This window comes from Crocodylus siamensis, chromosome 1 (assembly GCF_052110815.1).
Source record: "Crocodylus siamensis isolate JL-2025a chromosome 1, ASM5211081v1, whole genome shotgun sequence".
Lineage (NCBI taxonomy): Eukaryota > Metazoa > Chordata > Crocodylia > Crocodylidae > Crocodylus > Crocodylus siamensis.
The window spans coordinates 400,921,898-400,937,311 of NC_143395.1; the positions used below are offsets into that span (position 1 = coordinate 400,921,898).

General features: G+C 49.0%; 1 protein-coding gene across 3 annotated transcripts in view; it reads left to right on the plus strand.

The window, feature by feature from the left end:
• Window positions 1-10,678, plus strand: part of MED17 (mediator complex subunit 17) — a 31,012-nt gene extending 20,334 nt beyond the window's left edge. Inside the window, exons 12-13 of one of the 3 annotated variants that reach the window (XR_016439639.1) lie at window positions 3,009-3,331; window positions 7,853-7,990. Coding sequence is in view for 2 of the 3 variants with exons in the window: in XM_090030572.1 (XP_089886698.1) it covers window positions 3,236-3,331; window positions 7,853-9,859 (2,103 nt within the window). In the remaining variant the exon portion in view is untranslated. Of the gene's footprint in view, window positions 1-3,008; window positions 4,215-7,852 lie in introns of those variants that run through there. The other 2 variants (XM_090030572.1, XM_090030573.1) reach the window with 2 other exon arrangements.
• Window positions 10,679-15,414: the final 4,736 nt, after the last annotated feature.

Consider the following 15,414-nt stretch of genomic DNA (forward strand, 5'->3'; position numbering starts at 1 on the left):
TTGCGGAGGCTGAAAAGGTCCAGTTTCTCTAGTCTCTCCTCGTAGGGCTTGGCCTGCAGGCCCTTAACCATACGAGTGGCCCTTCTCTGGACCCTCTCCAGGTTATCCGCATCCTTCGTGAAGTGCGGCGCCCGGAATTGCACGCAGTACTCCAGCTGCGGTCTGACCAGCGCCCGATAGAGGGAAAGTATCACCTCCTTGGACCTATTTGTCATGCATCTGCTGATGCACGATAAACTGCCATTGGCTTTTCTGATGGTTTCGTCACACGGCTGACTCATGTTCATCTTGGAGTCCACTAGGACTCCAAGATCCCTCTCCACCTCCGTGCCACCCAACAGGTCATTTCCTAGGCTGTAGGTGTGCTGGACATTTTTCCTCCCTAGATGCAGCACTTTGCATTTCTCCTTGTTGAACTGCATTCTGTTGTTTTCTGCCCACTTGTCTAACCTGTCCAGGTCTGCTTGCAGCTGCTCCCTGCCCTCCGGCGTGTCCACTTCGCCCCATAGCTTAGTGTCATCTGCAAATTTGGGCAGAGTACATTTCACTCCCTCATCCAAGTCGCTGATGAAGACATTAAAGAGTATCGGTCCAAGGACCGAGCCCTGCGGGACCCCACTGCCCACACCCCTCCAGGTCGAAACCGACCCATCCACCACAACTCTCTGGGTGCGACCCTCCAGCCAATTCTCCACCCACCGGACTGTGCAGTCATCCAAGTCACAGCCCCTTAACTTGTTCACCAGTATGGGGTGGGATACCGTATCAAAGGACTTCCTGAAGTCCAAGTATACGACATCCACCCCTCCTCCTGCGTCGAGGCGTTTTGTAACCTGGTCATAAAAAGAGACTAGATTGGTCAGGCACGATCTGCCTGCCACGAACCCGTGCTGGTTTCCCCTCAGCATAACTTGCCCTGCCGGGCTCTCACAAATGTGAGCCTTGATAATTTTTTCAAAGACTTTGCCAAGGATGGAGGTGAGACTGACTGGCCTATAGTTGCCCGGGTCCTCCTTCCTCCCCTTCTTGAAAATGGGAACCACATTGGCCCTTTTCCAGTCCTCCGGGACTTGACCCGTGCGCCACGAGCGTTCAAATATTCCCGCCAGTGGCTCTGCAATGATGTCGGCCAGTGCCCTCAGTACCCTCGGATGGAGCTCATCCGGGCCTGCCGAATTAAAGGCATCCAGTTCTTCCAAGTGACCCTGCACCACCTCAGGGTCCACGCATGGAAGTCTGGTGCCTTGCTGCTGCCTCCCTACACTCCCAGTGAGAGACTTGTCATGCCTCTCGCTTAGGAACACTGAGGCGAAGAACTCGTTGAGGAGTTCAGCCTTGTCCCCTCTGTCCGTCACCAATTGTTTCTGCCCATTTAGCAGAGGTCCTATTCCTCCCTGGGCCTTCCTTTTACTCCCTATATATCTAAAAAACAATTTCTTATTGTCTTTTACTTGGGTTGCCATCCTCAGCTCCATGGTAGCTTTGGCCTGTCTAACTGCCTCCCTACAAGCACGAGCAGAAGAGGTATATTCCTCTTTGGTGATCTCTCCCTGTTTCCACTTTTTATGTGCTCCCCTTTTGGCCCTTAGTCTGCCCTGGATTTCTCTGGTCAGCCAGGGAAGCCTCCTGGCCCCTTTCCCTCTTTTACCTCGCACGGGGATCGTCTCGCTTTGTGCTCGAAGGATAGCTTCCTTAAGGCACAGCCACCCTTCTTGGGCTCCCATCATTTCAAAACTACTACTCTGTAGTGCGTCCTTCACTAATCGCCTGAGTTCACTGAAATCAGCTTTCCTAAAGTCCAGCACGTTCACCCTGCTAGTTACCTTACCCACTCGACGCCTTATGCTGAATTGTATTTTTAGGTGATCACTGTCCCCCAGATGGCTACCGATCTGTAGGTCCCCTACTATGTCATCCCCCGTTGCCAATACCAGATCCAGTAAGGCATTCCCCCTAGTGGGACCATGTACCTCCTGCGTCAGGTGGAGGTCCTGTACACAGGTTAGAAACCTGCGTGAGCGGTGGGACTTTGCTGTCTGTGTCTCCCAACAGATGTCCGGGTAGTTTAGGTCCCCCATGACCACCGCCTCTTTAGCTTTTATGGTCTCCGAGAGTTGCCTCAGGAGCCCCAAATCTATTTCTTCCCCTTGATGTGGGGGTCTGTAGCAGACCCCTACCACCAAATCCTTTTCTCCTTGCCCCCCATGTAGCCTAACCCACAGTCCTTCTACTTCCTCATCCTTTGATTCTGTCTTGATGAGAGTTGATGTATATTGCTCCTTAACTTAGGGCAGTGCTTCCTAACCTTTTCCTCAGTTTTGACCCCATTTAAACATTGGAAATGTTTTGCAACCTCAAAATAATCCAGCTGAATCAGTGCCCCCTCCCCCCATGAGCCAGAGCAGAGCCCATGGGGTGGGGGGGTGGAGATGCGGGCTGTGGCCTCAAGGCTCCCTGCCCTGCTGCCCTCCCCCCGGGGCCCTCTACAGCTTAGCAGGCAGGACTGAGCACAGGAGGGCAAGCAGGATGGGGAGGCTCGGTGCCACTGCCAGGAGCCCCATGCTGGCTACACTGCCATGGCAAAGCTCTCAGTGCTGCCCCACTCCTTCCCTCCCTCATGATGGGGACCTCAATCTGCCCTCTGCCCCCCACCATATACTTACCTAGAGGGAACTGCAGGAGCTGCTCTCCAGGCTGCCTGGCTGCTACATACATGTCTGCATATGTACATCCACATGGCACCCCTTGCCTGATCACCCTCCTCCCACTCCCCCCACCTGCAAGGGGAACATGTCGTTTCCTGCTTTTTCATGTGATTTTCATCATAATCAGTCAACACTGTTGAGTGCTTTTGCGACCCCCATTTCCTATCATTGCAACCCCAAATGGGGTCATGACCCCAAGGTTGGGAACCACTGGTGTAGGGGGACATGTAACCTGGTGTTGGAGGCTTTATCTAATGAGGGACAGGAAAAGCTCTTCAAGCCTTTTTTTTTTGTCCACTGCAGTGCGTAATGGTCCTGAAAGTGGCAGCAAGGTTTTGGTTGAGCTCCCACGGTCTCAATGCAAGGATCTCCCTAAAAGCGACGTGTTGCAAGATGGCAAATGGAACCATCTCCGTGGGCCGTTCAAGGAAGTCCAGTGGAACAAAATGGAAGGGCGCAACTTTGTATATAAAATGGAGCTCCTCATGGCAGCCCTAACCCCCTGCTATTAGTCCAGCATTGCACTGAGGATGACTTTGGCTTCCTTTTGTAATAGTGAGCTGTTACGAGTGCAGCAAAGAGACACTGATCCTGGACAGTACTACACAAAGTGTTCAGGCTTGCAGGTCTGTACAGACACATCTATTACAATGTCTAAGGCACAAATGTTCTTGCTATGTGAACTGTAATTTTTTTTTTAAATAAAACTTTAAGTTAAAATAGACAACACCATTTTTTCCTAGCTGTTTTGTTCTTCGTGTTCTTACGTCAGAGTACAGTTTTATCAACTGCAGATTCCTAAAAATCCAGCTATGGGACTATGTGCAGGAGCTGAGAGAACCTCTGAGTGTTCATGGGATTACATTTCTGAAGCACTTGCCCTAAATGAACAATGAGGATAGCAGTACAGCTGTCTAGGAATATTTTTACTGTGCTTCAGATGGAGTTGGCTTTGACAGACTTCCTTTATAAAATTAAATTCAGGCAGTTTATTGCTTCAAGGAAGACAGCTCTTCAAGAGTGATTGAATGATATTTGCAATTATCTTGGAAGATCTCCTGAAGGCAAATTGCTTACCTAAGGCATGTAAGGGAGCAGGCCTGATATTCATAGCATGTCAAGTGGCTTGGAACTGTAGCAGCTAGTGGATCTGTTTGGATGCAGATGGGACCAGGAAGGAGACAGAGAGCCCACACTGAATGACTAAAGCCACCAAAAATTCATGATTCAGGCCATCCTTCTGCAGCAAGTCCCTGACTTGAACCGTGTCCTTGTGTGCACCTGTATGTGCCCTGTAGTTCTCTTTTCCTCTTATGTCCTTTCCATTTATGTCTTGAGAAGCAATTTGCCCACACCAAAGGCCTAGAAGTGAATTTGGAAATGCATGCAGACAGTTCTCCTCTGCAATATAAAGTTTCATTTCTTCCTGAGAGAAATTGTACAATCTTTGCATTCTCCTTTGTCTGAGGAAGGGCACAAGCCCAAAAGTTTACAAATAAAGACATTTTTTGCAACTATCTAGTTGGTCTAATAAAAGATACCATCTCTACCGCAAGAGTTCTGACTACTTTTGCCTTTAGATCAACATGGGTACAACCTATATCCCTGCAGACAATAATGATCTTTAATGCATATTTGATGGCAAGTCTTCCTCTAGTAAGCATGAATTAGATTAGTGGGGAGCAAACCTCTTTTGTCAGGTGGGCTGCAAATTAGTTCAGCATCTTCTCAAGGTGCCATTCTGATTCCTTTCCCTTACCTGATCTGCCATTCTGCTTTCTGCTCTCTGACCAAGCTGCTGCTGCTCTTTCCTTCCTGTTCTGTATTCCCTGCCTGATCTGATGTTCTGGGTTTCTGCTCCCTGCTCTATCTGCTGCTGTTCTGCCTCTTTCCCCACCCCATTCTTCTGCATGCCACACACACAGGTTGCCCATGCCACTTGTGGTACCTGTCTGCAGGTTGGCCACTACCGCTGCATAGACCTACTTTAGTTCAAGTCAACTGGCCCCTTGTTATCTTGGCTTTTTTTCCTGCTCTATTTTTGTGTAGCATCTGAATGAGGTTCAGGCCAAGGGTTTTCTTATCCGCCTCTGAGCCTGGATTGAGAAGCTCCCTGTTGTAAACGAATTCATGCACAAACCTTACATGTAAATCCTCATTAAGCTGGAGTGGAGCTGTCCTGATGTACCCCTCTCATAAGTAAACTGAGGTGATGACATTCTTGTCCCTTCTGCATTGATGTCTCCCAGGCCAAATGCAATGTTTGCATAAACACCTTTTTTAGTTCGAGGTCTTTTATGTTCCAGGAAAGCTAAACAAGGAGGAATTGGAGAGAGTTTTAAGATCATCCATAGGGCAGGGTGAAAATTGTCTCCTACTTGAGGGTGAATTGCTAGTGATCTGTTTTAGGTTATGTCGCTATGTAAGTTTTAGACTTGTGCATACTGGACAGCCTTGGTGTACAGCTGGTAGCCTGCAAGTGGTTACATGCAGCCCCCTGTCACCTTGGTCTTGGTGCTCCCTGTCCTTCCCCTGGCTTCTGCCTGGCTCAGCCCCATGAGCCCAGGCAGTGCAGTGCAGGCTGCAGTGCCAGTAAGCTGGCATCCCAAACCACTGTGATGCAGTGCCGGGGGGGGGGCCCCACAGGGAACTCCAGGTGAGGTGCCAGACTGTGTGGTGGGCAGAGTGGGGGAGCACCCAGCCTTGTGCAGGATGGAGGAGTTCCTGCCCTCGTGCACTGCAATAGTAGGGGGAGAGCTGCCCATGTGTGTAAAGCACAGCTTGTGGGGGAGGCAGAGGGGGATCTGTGGCCCCTAGTAATATGGCCCCTGCTGGTGCAGCTCCCTAGCTGCTTGGAAGTTAGATAGGCCCAACTGTACACTGAGGTAAATGGGTCCCTATTTGATTGTACAGTAACCATGAAGGTCACCAGGAGAACATAGTAACCAATAGCTGTAGCAATTATCTATTGGGCAATTCATTCTGGGACATGGTCTGATGTGCCTAGCCTAGGCAGTTACTGTAACTGCAATGATAATTACCATCAAGGGCCAAAAAGTTATTGCTACATGTTGACGCTGTACTTTCTATACAACTGACCTATGAGATTTGAAAGTGACTCCTGTCACCTACCCATGGAGGGGTGTATTTTCACATGCCCTGTGGAGTAAATGGGGGGGGGAATGTCTATTGACAACAGTTTATGGGGCTTTTACTGCATAACGGGTAAATGATATGCAGGACTTAATATGCTTTATAATGAGTAGTTATTGTCCGATTCCAGTTAGAGAAAGGATGATGACAAATGGGGAAATGGAGACAAAGGGCTTAGCGGTCTGTTGGAGACATGATTACAGTGAGTCCTCCTAGCCCCCAGGCCTGTATTCATACTGCTGTCATATTTGTCCTGCACATGAGAATGTAAAGTAAAAGTAGTAGAGCTTACACTGTGCAGCAAACTGAAAAGATGGGACTTGCTTTGGAATTTAAACTGGCGTTGGGCCTATTGCTACTTCAGACATGTAGCAGGTTTCCCCTCCCCTTATGTCACAGATGGGGTCATAGTGCAGCTGTGAAGTTGGTAGGTTTTGTCACTTTCTGCATTTTCCTAAAGAAAACAAATGCATGTGGCATGTTGCTTCGTTTGCAAGTGGTGTAGAAAGGCTTTGCATGGGTGATGCTAGCCAAGGATTAGGCCCTTAAAGAGCCTGAGTTTCAAAAATGCTGAGCACTTCCCAGCTCCCACTGGAAATTCCTAGGGGCTCAGTACTCAAGACATTTTAGACATTCAAATTTGCCAAGTTGGAGCAGTCTTCACCTTCTATAGGCAAACATCATAACAACAATACATTTCCAAACAGTGCACTTGAAGTCAGAAGAACAGACCAGAAGGGTTTAGGGGAGACGCTGTTTCCCCTAGCGCCCCTGGCATGACAAGGAACAATGGACACAAGTTATTAGAGTAGATTTAGATTAGACATCCGCAAGAACTACTTCACAGTTAGGGCGGCTAGGAGCTGGAACCAACTTCCAAGGGAAGTGGTGCTGGCTCCGACCCTGGGGATCTTTAAGAAGAGGCTTGATGCTTACCTGGCTGAACTCATTTGAGTCCAGTCTTTTTCTCCCACCCAGGCGGGGGGTCGGGCTTGAAGATCTACAAGGTCCCTTCCAACCCTACTTCTATGATTCTATGATACTGTCATCCTAGGTCAGGGGTTGACAATGTTTCCTGGTAGCAAGCTGGAAGACTTGCTACCACGAAACATTAGGTAGCAAGCAGGTCTGAGATTTAGTTGCTGCCTGGCAGGGGCACAGCCTGGGCAAAGCCATGGCTCCACAGGCCAGATCTAAAGGCTCTGCAGACTGTGGGGACCCCTGTCCCAGACTGTTTGGAAAAGTTGTATTAAATCTTCCAATTATTGTGCAGAGACAGCTATGTTAGTACATCACGTTTTCCAGTTGCTGGTCCTCAGTCCTCAATTATTAACTATAATTACTTTAATCCTTGTGCCAGTAACTTGTGAGCATTAACTCCATATGGTTTAGCTCTGCATTTCTTACACCTAGCAGCAGTAGTACATTTTGAAAAATATTTGATTTATTTTGTGTAGGAAATGTATTTTTTACTTTGTCAGGTTAAATTTGAGGTGAAATGGGACTCTTACAGAACAGTAAAAACAATACCATTGCAATAATGCCTAGTGCATCTAGTCATTAAATATGCTTGTATCATTCAAGGCCTGACCATAGCAGTACTCCAAAGCATTAAAAAAATGAAAGTGAATTTAGCTGGCACCTGTATGTGAAATTGAATAGTCAAGGGTTAGAGGCCCTAAATCAATGTTTCAGTAAGCAAGCAAAGCAAAGGAGACAAAATAACCAACAGAGATGGTTTGTTTTGTTGTTAATGGATTTTTAAGAGTCAATTGTGCTTTTTAAATACTATGCTAAAATTGTCAAGAGGAAGTAAGTCAAAGATAGCGATGCCAAATGGCATCTTTACTGCATCACTATGGACTTGCACCCTTGCTAATTATTAACTTTCATCCTGTAATGGTCAACAGAAAAAATGCTGATAGGAAGATGCACATTCCCTGTATAATTATGCCAACTTTCTTTCTTTCTTTCTTCTGTGCGCCGAATATAAGATCCTGGCGAAGGCGCTGGCGAACCGTCTCTGCACTGTCATGGCCTCTGTCATCGGGCTGGAGCAGAGCTACTGTGTCCCAGGCAGGACCATCCAGGACAACCTGTTTCTGCTGCGTGACCTGCTCACGGCAGCGGAGCTTTTTGGCCTGGACGTCGGCTTGGTCTCCCTGGACCAAGAGAAGGCTTTTGATTGCATCAACCACTGGTACCTGCTCAGCACCCTTGAGGCTTTTGGCTTCGGGCCTCTTTTCATTGCGGACCTCCAGGTCCTGTACCATGACGCCTCCAGCCTGCTCAAGGTGAACAGCGTGCTGTGCTCCCCGTTCCCGGTGCGTCGTGACATACGCAGGGGCTGCCCACTCTCGGGCATGCTATACAAACTGGCCATCGAACCGCTGCTGCACACTCTGCTACGTTGCTTGACTGGCTTAGCCCTGCCACTGGCACCGGGCCCAATCACCAGCCCCCTGATCCAGCTGACGGTGTACGTGGATGATGTGATAGTCTTCCTGGGCAGCCAGGAGGATATGCAGGCCCTGGTGGACTGCCAACGCACCTACAAGCTCGCTGCATCGGCCCACATCAACTGGGGCAAGAGCAACACGCTCCTGCTCAGGACATGGACTGGCAGGCCACCTCCGGACCTGCCGGGGGGCCTCGCCTGGTACCGGGAGGGCCTCAAAGCCCTGGGAGTGTTCCTGGGGCCACTGGCCTTTGCAGCCCACAACTGGAAGGGCCTGGCGGAGAGAGTGGAGACCCACCTGCAGCGCTGGTGCTTCCCTGCCTTCTCCTACCGCAACCAGGTCCTCGTCACCAACAACGTGGCGGCGGCGACCCTGTGGCACCACTGCGCCGTGCTGGACCCTCCACTGGAGCTCCTCAAGAGACTCCAGTGGCTCCTAGTGGACTTCCTCTGGGACAGACGCCACTGGCTCCCGCGAGCCATCCTTTACTTGCCCACCGCCGAGGGGTGCCAGGGCCTGATCAACCTGGCTAGCAGGGTGGCCGCCTACTGCCTGCAAGCCCTCCAGCAGCTCCTGTATGCTGAGGGCCACCTCCTGTGGCGGCAGCTGGCATGCCAGTACCTGCACCAAGTGGGGGGCCTGGGCTTTGACTGGGAGCTCTTTCTGCTGGACCTCACCTTCCTGAATGGGGCGGTCCTCCCCCCGTTCTACTGCAGCATGGTGCGGGCCTGGTGGGCTGCCTTCCATCTCTGCCCCCAGGCCAGGCACCTGCATTTCCCGCAGCTGCTTCAGGAGCCCTTGGTTCACAACCCGGCCCTGCAGCATGTCGTGCCAAGTCTGGCCTTCGCCAGCCTCGTGGCTGCTCTCACTGAGGTGCACACCACTTGCCTAGGGCACCTCCTGGACCCTGCTCACTGGGGCTGGCTGTCACCCGAAGCCCTGGCTGCTCAAATGGCACTGGGCTCCGTCCGCACCGCAGGCCAGTTTCTGCATGCCATTAGGGCCACCCTTCCGACGGAAGCAACGACCACCCTGGAAGACTACCTGCAGGCTCACCAGGCCCTACCCACTGCAGACGCCACAGGTGACGCCTTCCCACCACTGCCGGTCACCCCAGCGGTGGCCAGTGAGCTGGCTGACCGGCCCAACACACTGCTCAGGCTCCCTGTGCCCCCCAGCAGCAATACAGGGCTTGCTGCCCTGGAAGGGACCCTACGCGTGGGTGATGAGCACCCGGCACGCCCAGGTGCTGGCCGGCCACCCCGACACCGCATGGCGGCAGCGCCTGGCGTGGCTCAGGACCCCAGCGTGGCGCATGCTCTACAAGGCGCCCGCAGCATCCTGGCCACTGGCACCTTTGTGCGCCACCTAGACCCGGTGGCCTCAGCAGTCTGCCGCTTCTGCCAGGGGTGCTGGAAGAGGACATTTTCCACATCCTTGACTGCAGACGCTCTTTGCCACCCTCGGGGCGCTGCTTCGGGCACTAGGCTGGGACTTCTCAGCAGAAACCTACATCCACTCCTTCCCGTACCGGGTGGCTGAGCAGGCCACAGTCAGCCTGGCCAACTTCCTGGTGGGCCAGGCCAATATGGCCACCCTGAAGAGCCAGCGAAACTGGATCACCAGGACCGGGATGCACAACTCTCTGCAGCTGTTCCACCTGCTGGTGCGGGCCCGCCTCTCTCTTGAATTTGAGCATGCGGTCCTGCAGCAGACGGTGTCCACCTTTGAGGAACGCTGGGCCATCGACGGAGCACTGTGCCGAGTCGAGGCAGGACGCATGCACCTTGCCCTGTGACACCACCAGATCCTCAAGGTGCAGAGGCGCACCCAGCGAGCTGAGACCGTGGGCTTTGTCCGGACACGCCGACCCCTGATGTCCTGAGGCCCCCCTGTGTGTCTCCACTGCCAAGATATGTATATATGTAAATACTTCTTTTGTTCTTTGTGTTTTTTTGTTTTTCTTTATCTAAAGTATGTGTGCAGGCAGGCCTTGCAGGCTGTGTGCCCAGGCGGACCGAACTGCACATAATTTCTACTGCCCACCTTTTGTCACCCTTCCCGGAATAAAATGTCTCTTAAAAGTCAAAGTTTCTTTCTTTCTTTTTCTTTCTTTCTTTCTTGTCTACTTATGTCTAGTATACGCATTGTGTGTACTTGCTGTGCCTTAGTGATGGGTTTAACATGTAAAGCTTACATCTCTTGAAGAGTGACAAAAAAAAGCCATCAAGAATGTATGCAGAGCAAAGCCTGTGAGCTGAGCTGAGTTCCTTTTTGTCATCAGTATTGCACTGTCATGGTCCTTCCTGAAGCAGTTAGAGTATATTATAAAGATATACAAGAATAATAAAACTTCAGTCCCTTTATATACCCATTAACTTTTTGTCATTATTTTTTAGTCTATAATCAATTTTCTTCAAGAAAGGAAGAACTTAACTAAGATGCTCCTTTTCTGGGGTGTAACTACAGAGCTATGATATGACACATCTCTGAATACTCAGCACATCAGTGTGATCTACTGTTGCAGATATCAGGGATGTAATGTACATACTTAATGCAGTATCATCAGCAAGGTGGTGAAAACTAGGACTAAAAAGAACCTCAGGAGGTCAGTTAGTCCACTGCCCTACTCAATGCAGGATCATTGTTGGCCAAACCAGTGGGAGCCAACTGGTTTTGGCAGGCATAGCCCCACACCCTCCCTGGGGCCACTCCAATCCCCTTTCCCTACCCTGTCTGCTGCTCTTCTTTCTGCCACTGTGCCACCTGTCCCCTTCCCAATCTGCTGCATGCCACACACACAAGCTGTGTGCCCCATTTAGGGGACACATGCTCAAGTTGGCCACTGCTGAGCTAAGTTGTCCCAGCCAAATGTTCGTCTAACTCATTTGTAAAAATTTCCAAGGATGGAAATTACACTCTGAAAAACTTGTTTCAATACTTTAACTGTACCCTCATAGCAAGAGTCCCCAACCTAAATTGTGCTTGCTACAATTTAAGACCACTGTTCCTTGTCCACTCTCTTGCAGCCAAGCAGAACAGACCATCACTAATCTCTTATACAACCACCCTTCAGGCATTTGAAGACTGTTATCAGATCCTCACCCTCCGCATCCAGTCTCCTCTTTTCCGTGCTAACCTCAGTGCTTCCAACCTTTCCTCATAAATCACACTTCTGAGACCCCTATAATTTCTGTTGCCCTCTGCTGGGCTCTTTCTAATCAGAACTGTCCGAACCAAATTTCAAAGTGTATGCTGAATAACACAGAGTTAAGTATTGACATGCGCACCCAAGCAATGGAAAATCCCCAGAGGGCGAACAAGCATGCCCAGCACATGCCCCCTGTGCGACCTCTGGCTTGTCAATCATGGCTCAGCCATGAGGTAACTTAACTTGTTACCATCCGCATGCCTAGTTCTGCCTGAAGAATGACATAATCTGACCAGAAAGTTCCACGAAGAGAATCACTTGATTGGCCACCTAAAACCATATAAAAAGCTTGTAAGTTTCCGCCTACGGCGGAGACAAGACCCGACCTGAGAGCAGAGACTGCTGCTGCAGAGACTGCCTCAGGAGAGCCTCCTAGGCCCAGAGCCCTGGTTTGCCTGCCAGGGCTCCACTGGTCTCCCCGTGTTGTGGCTTTACAGCCTATCTTCGCCTAATCGACTTTCATCTTCGTGTTGATCAACCGTTACCGAACCTTGTTCCGACATCGACTACGTATCCAGCTTTATCCTTGGCATTGTTGTTACCGACCGACCCGACTTTGCCTACGTTTTCTCTTCATTCTTCTTGCCAACTGTTTGTTAGAAATATTATTAAAAATGCATTATCAATAAGTCTTGTTAAAACAGTGCAGCTGTCAGCCCTCCTGGTGAGAGAACTGGGAGAGCTACTGAGAGCTCTTTGTATTAAGGTATCACTCCCTCTTTGTTTTGCAAAGTTACTATCTCTTTGTTACAGTAAAGCATATACTCCTCAGCTTTTCTCATGCAGATAAGAGTAAATTGCAGTTCTAGCCTTGAAGCAAGGAAAATTCAGACTTTTGTAACCTCAGGTACTGTCTGCCCATGCGTAATGAATTAATACATATAAGCCTATCCGCCCCGCATACTTAAGTAGTTAATTATAATACACATGCGACGTATGATTCAACGTATTCACATACATGTTTGTATGAATCGGAAATGAGTTGTAAAAGTTCCTCCTTCTGCACACGTGGTCAGGAGAGAGGGGATAAAGCCAGCTGGGCAGTTTCCCTCGGGGGCAGCAGAGTGTTTGATCTTTTGTCTCTCTCTCTGACCCTATTTGCAAATATATACCTTTTGTGTTGCTAATAGAGTGTGTCTGTGGCTGAAGGTTTTTTTTCGCCTCCCGAGAAACGAACCGCGATTTTTACATCATGTTCTTCACCAACCGAAAACGAGTTACAGTTGTTCCTTTTGTATGAGCTGTCCACCAGTTCTGGGACTATCGAGTCGGGCAGCCGCACCTAGCCTTCGGGCTAGAAAGCAAGAGCTCGGCTCAGGAACCCCGTGAACCGACAGACCCCCTTTTTGTTATATCACTGTAACTGAACAAGCAAGCCTTTCTGCCTACGCTACATCACCATCAGTGGCGTAAGTAAATAAAATCTATTCTGTTTGAAACCGCACGTGTCTCGTACCGCTCAGACTCCTCGCCGCTAATCCCGCCTGATCCGATCCGAACCCCGGCCCACCGTGACCTTGGGGCAATTCCCTGACAAGAACCAGACACAATATTCCAGCAAAGGCCTCTCCAGTGCTGAATACAGTAGAAGGCTCACTTTTGTTATACATCCCAGCGTGTGCTACTGGAACAGCTGAAACAATAACAGACCACCCTTGACTCTTCAACACTATGACTCCCAGGCTGTTTTCTGAAGTACTGCTGCCCAACCAGTTCCCAAGTTTTTGTGCTTCTGATTGTTGCATTCTATGGGCAGGACTTTGCAGTTGTCTTTATTGGATTTCATCTAATCTGGGACTATTCCTTTAATTTATCAAGGTTATTTAGGGTTCTAGACTTGTCCAAAGAATCTTCTACTCCACCTATTTTGGTGTCATCTGCTAATATATCAAGTGTGCACTCAATCCCATCTGCCAGATCAGCATCCTCCAGATACCCCCAGCGAGAGTTAGCTGCCTCTGTTAACCTGAAGTGAGGCAGAAGGCAGGGCAGGATGCTACCTTAGATGCTTCTGAGGGGAATGAGCTTTAGCAGGCAACAACCTACTTCATCAGGTATGAATATAGTCCTCTCAAGTGCAGCTATGAATGCAAGTGCAGAGGGGTTCGAAAGAGAAGGATATTTAAATACAAAGGATAAGGTTACAGGGGAACTGCTGAGAGGTATAGGTGGATTGAATAGGTCAATAGGGATAAATAAGGCAGTTAATGAAGAACATAGGGCTTTAAAAAAGAGCTGCTCTTGAGCCCATGCTTAACACAATGCAGTCTGAATGATTTCTTGATCTGTAATGTCAGCCGCCCTCCCCCAGCCCCCTCCTCCCCAATGCCACTTGCCACATCCTCCCAGTTAAATGGAGCTATTACTGTTCTTTGAACACAGGGATCCCCGCAGTGATTTCCACCTCCTTGTTCACACACAGCTGCAGCAGTTAGCTGTCTGCAGCTCCCCAAAATGCCGCAGAACGGTAAGAGAGGCTCCTGTCTCTCCCTGCCTACCGTAGGCTGGAGCTTAGGTGCCTGTCTTTACTTCCTCTGTATACCAGGCCCTTGGCACCTCAGTTCCCCACTGGGGTATTATAATAGCACCCTTCTGTGTCACCTGGGCATTTTGAGAATAAATACATTAAAGTCCATGAGGTAAGTTGACTTGGATAGGATTTAGGAATCTCACTCCTTGAAGAACTGAGCCTTGGATAGTCTGTCTCCCAAGAGGAGGATTACACTGAGTGAGACATCAGCCTCACTTAAAAATAAAGTGAAGCTGGAGTGACCTCTCCAGGACACAAAAGCCTGGACAGTGGATATGAAGACACAGCCATTTTGGATGTTTCCACACACTTGGAGAGACAGCCTTGGATAATGCAGTAAGAAACACTATTCGGTTGACCCGTTGAAACACAAGACGAAATAGAACAGTCCCATTTCACACAGCCCTACAGTTAGCTCTCCTAGCATTTTCTTACAACATACAGAAGTAAAGGCAGGCATGGCTCTTTGGGTAAATAATATATGATATCTGTTTATTAGACCAACTAAATAGCTGGAATAAAAGTTCTTTGCAAATTTCCGGGCACAAACACCCTTCCTTAGGCATTGGGAGACTGTTGCTGTTTTGTGTTCTCTGAGGTGGAGAAGAAACTAAGGTAAAAGAGAAGTCTGTGTAATGCAAATGCGTGGAAATTTGTGTGGAAATTTGGAAGACAAAGGGTAGGGACACGATGGGGGGGAAGGAGGAGGGGAATGTGTGAAGGAATGCAAGTAGTGAAGGTGTTTTCTCTTGCTGAAAATTATTTCAAAGCCGTAATCTTAACTTTAAAAGTAATAAACTCTTCCTTCTGAGGCAGACTCAATCATTCCATGGCCTGTGTCAGAAATACTTAGGGCTCAGTGCTTTTAAGCATCAGGTAATTTTTTCCACCCCACCAGCAACCTGGTATTTTATCTACCAATAATTGTTCCCATCCTTGTCTACTGACTGGCATCACTTTCTCTACCTCTGCATCGTTCCTTGCTTACCACCCTTCCATAAGAATATAAGGTCTGTGTTTAGCTTCTTGGAACAATGTGAACAACCATAAAGACACCGAATGATAGCACTAGATGTCTCAGCCACTTTTGCTGATGTTGGATTACAATTTGTCTTCAGAGGATCCAACAAACTGTTTTGCCTGAGGGTCAGGAGCAAAACTTGCAGCACTGTGTACTTTGTTCCTTGAAACCTGTTATTAAATTAATGCTATAATAAATTAATGCATAATTAGCATGCCAAGAATGCAGGTCTCTTCTGTTGCTTTTTTGTAATGAGTGATGCTTGCTTTAGCTGATATGCTCATTAGCAAAACATAAATAGCTTTGAAGACCTTAATCATGGCCTTTTAATATTC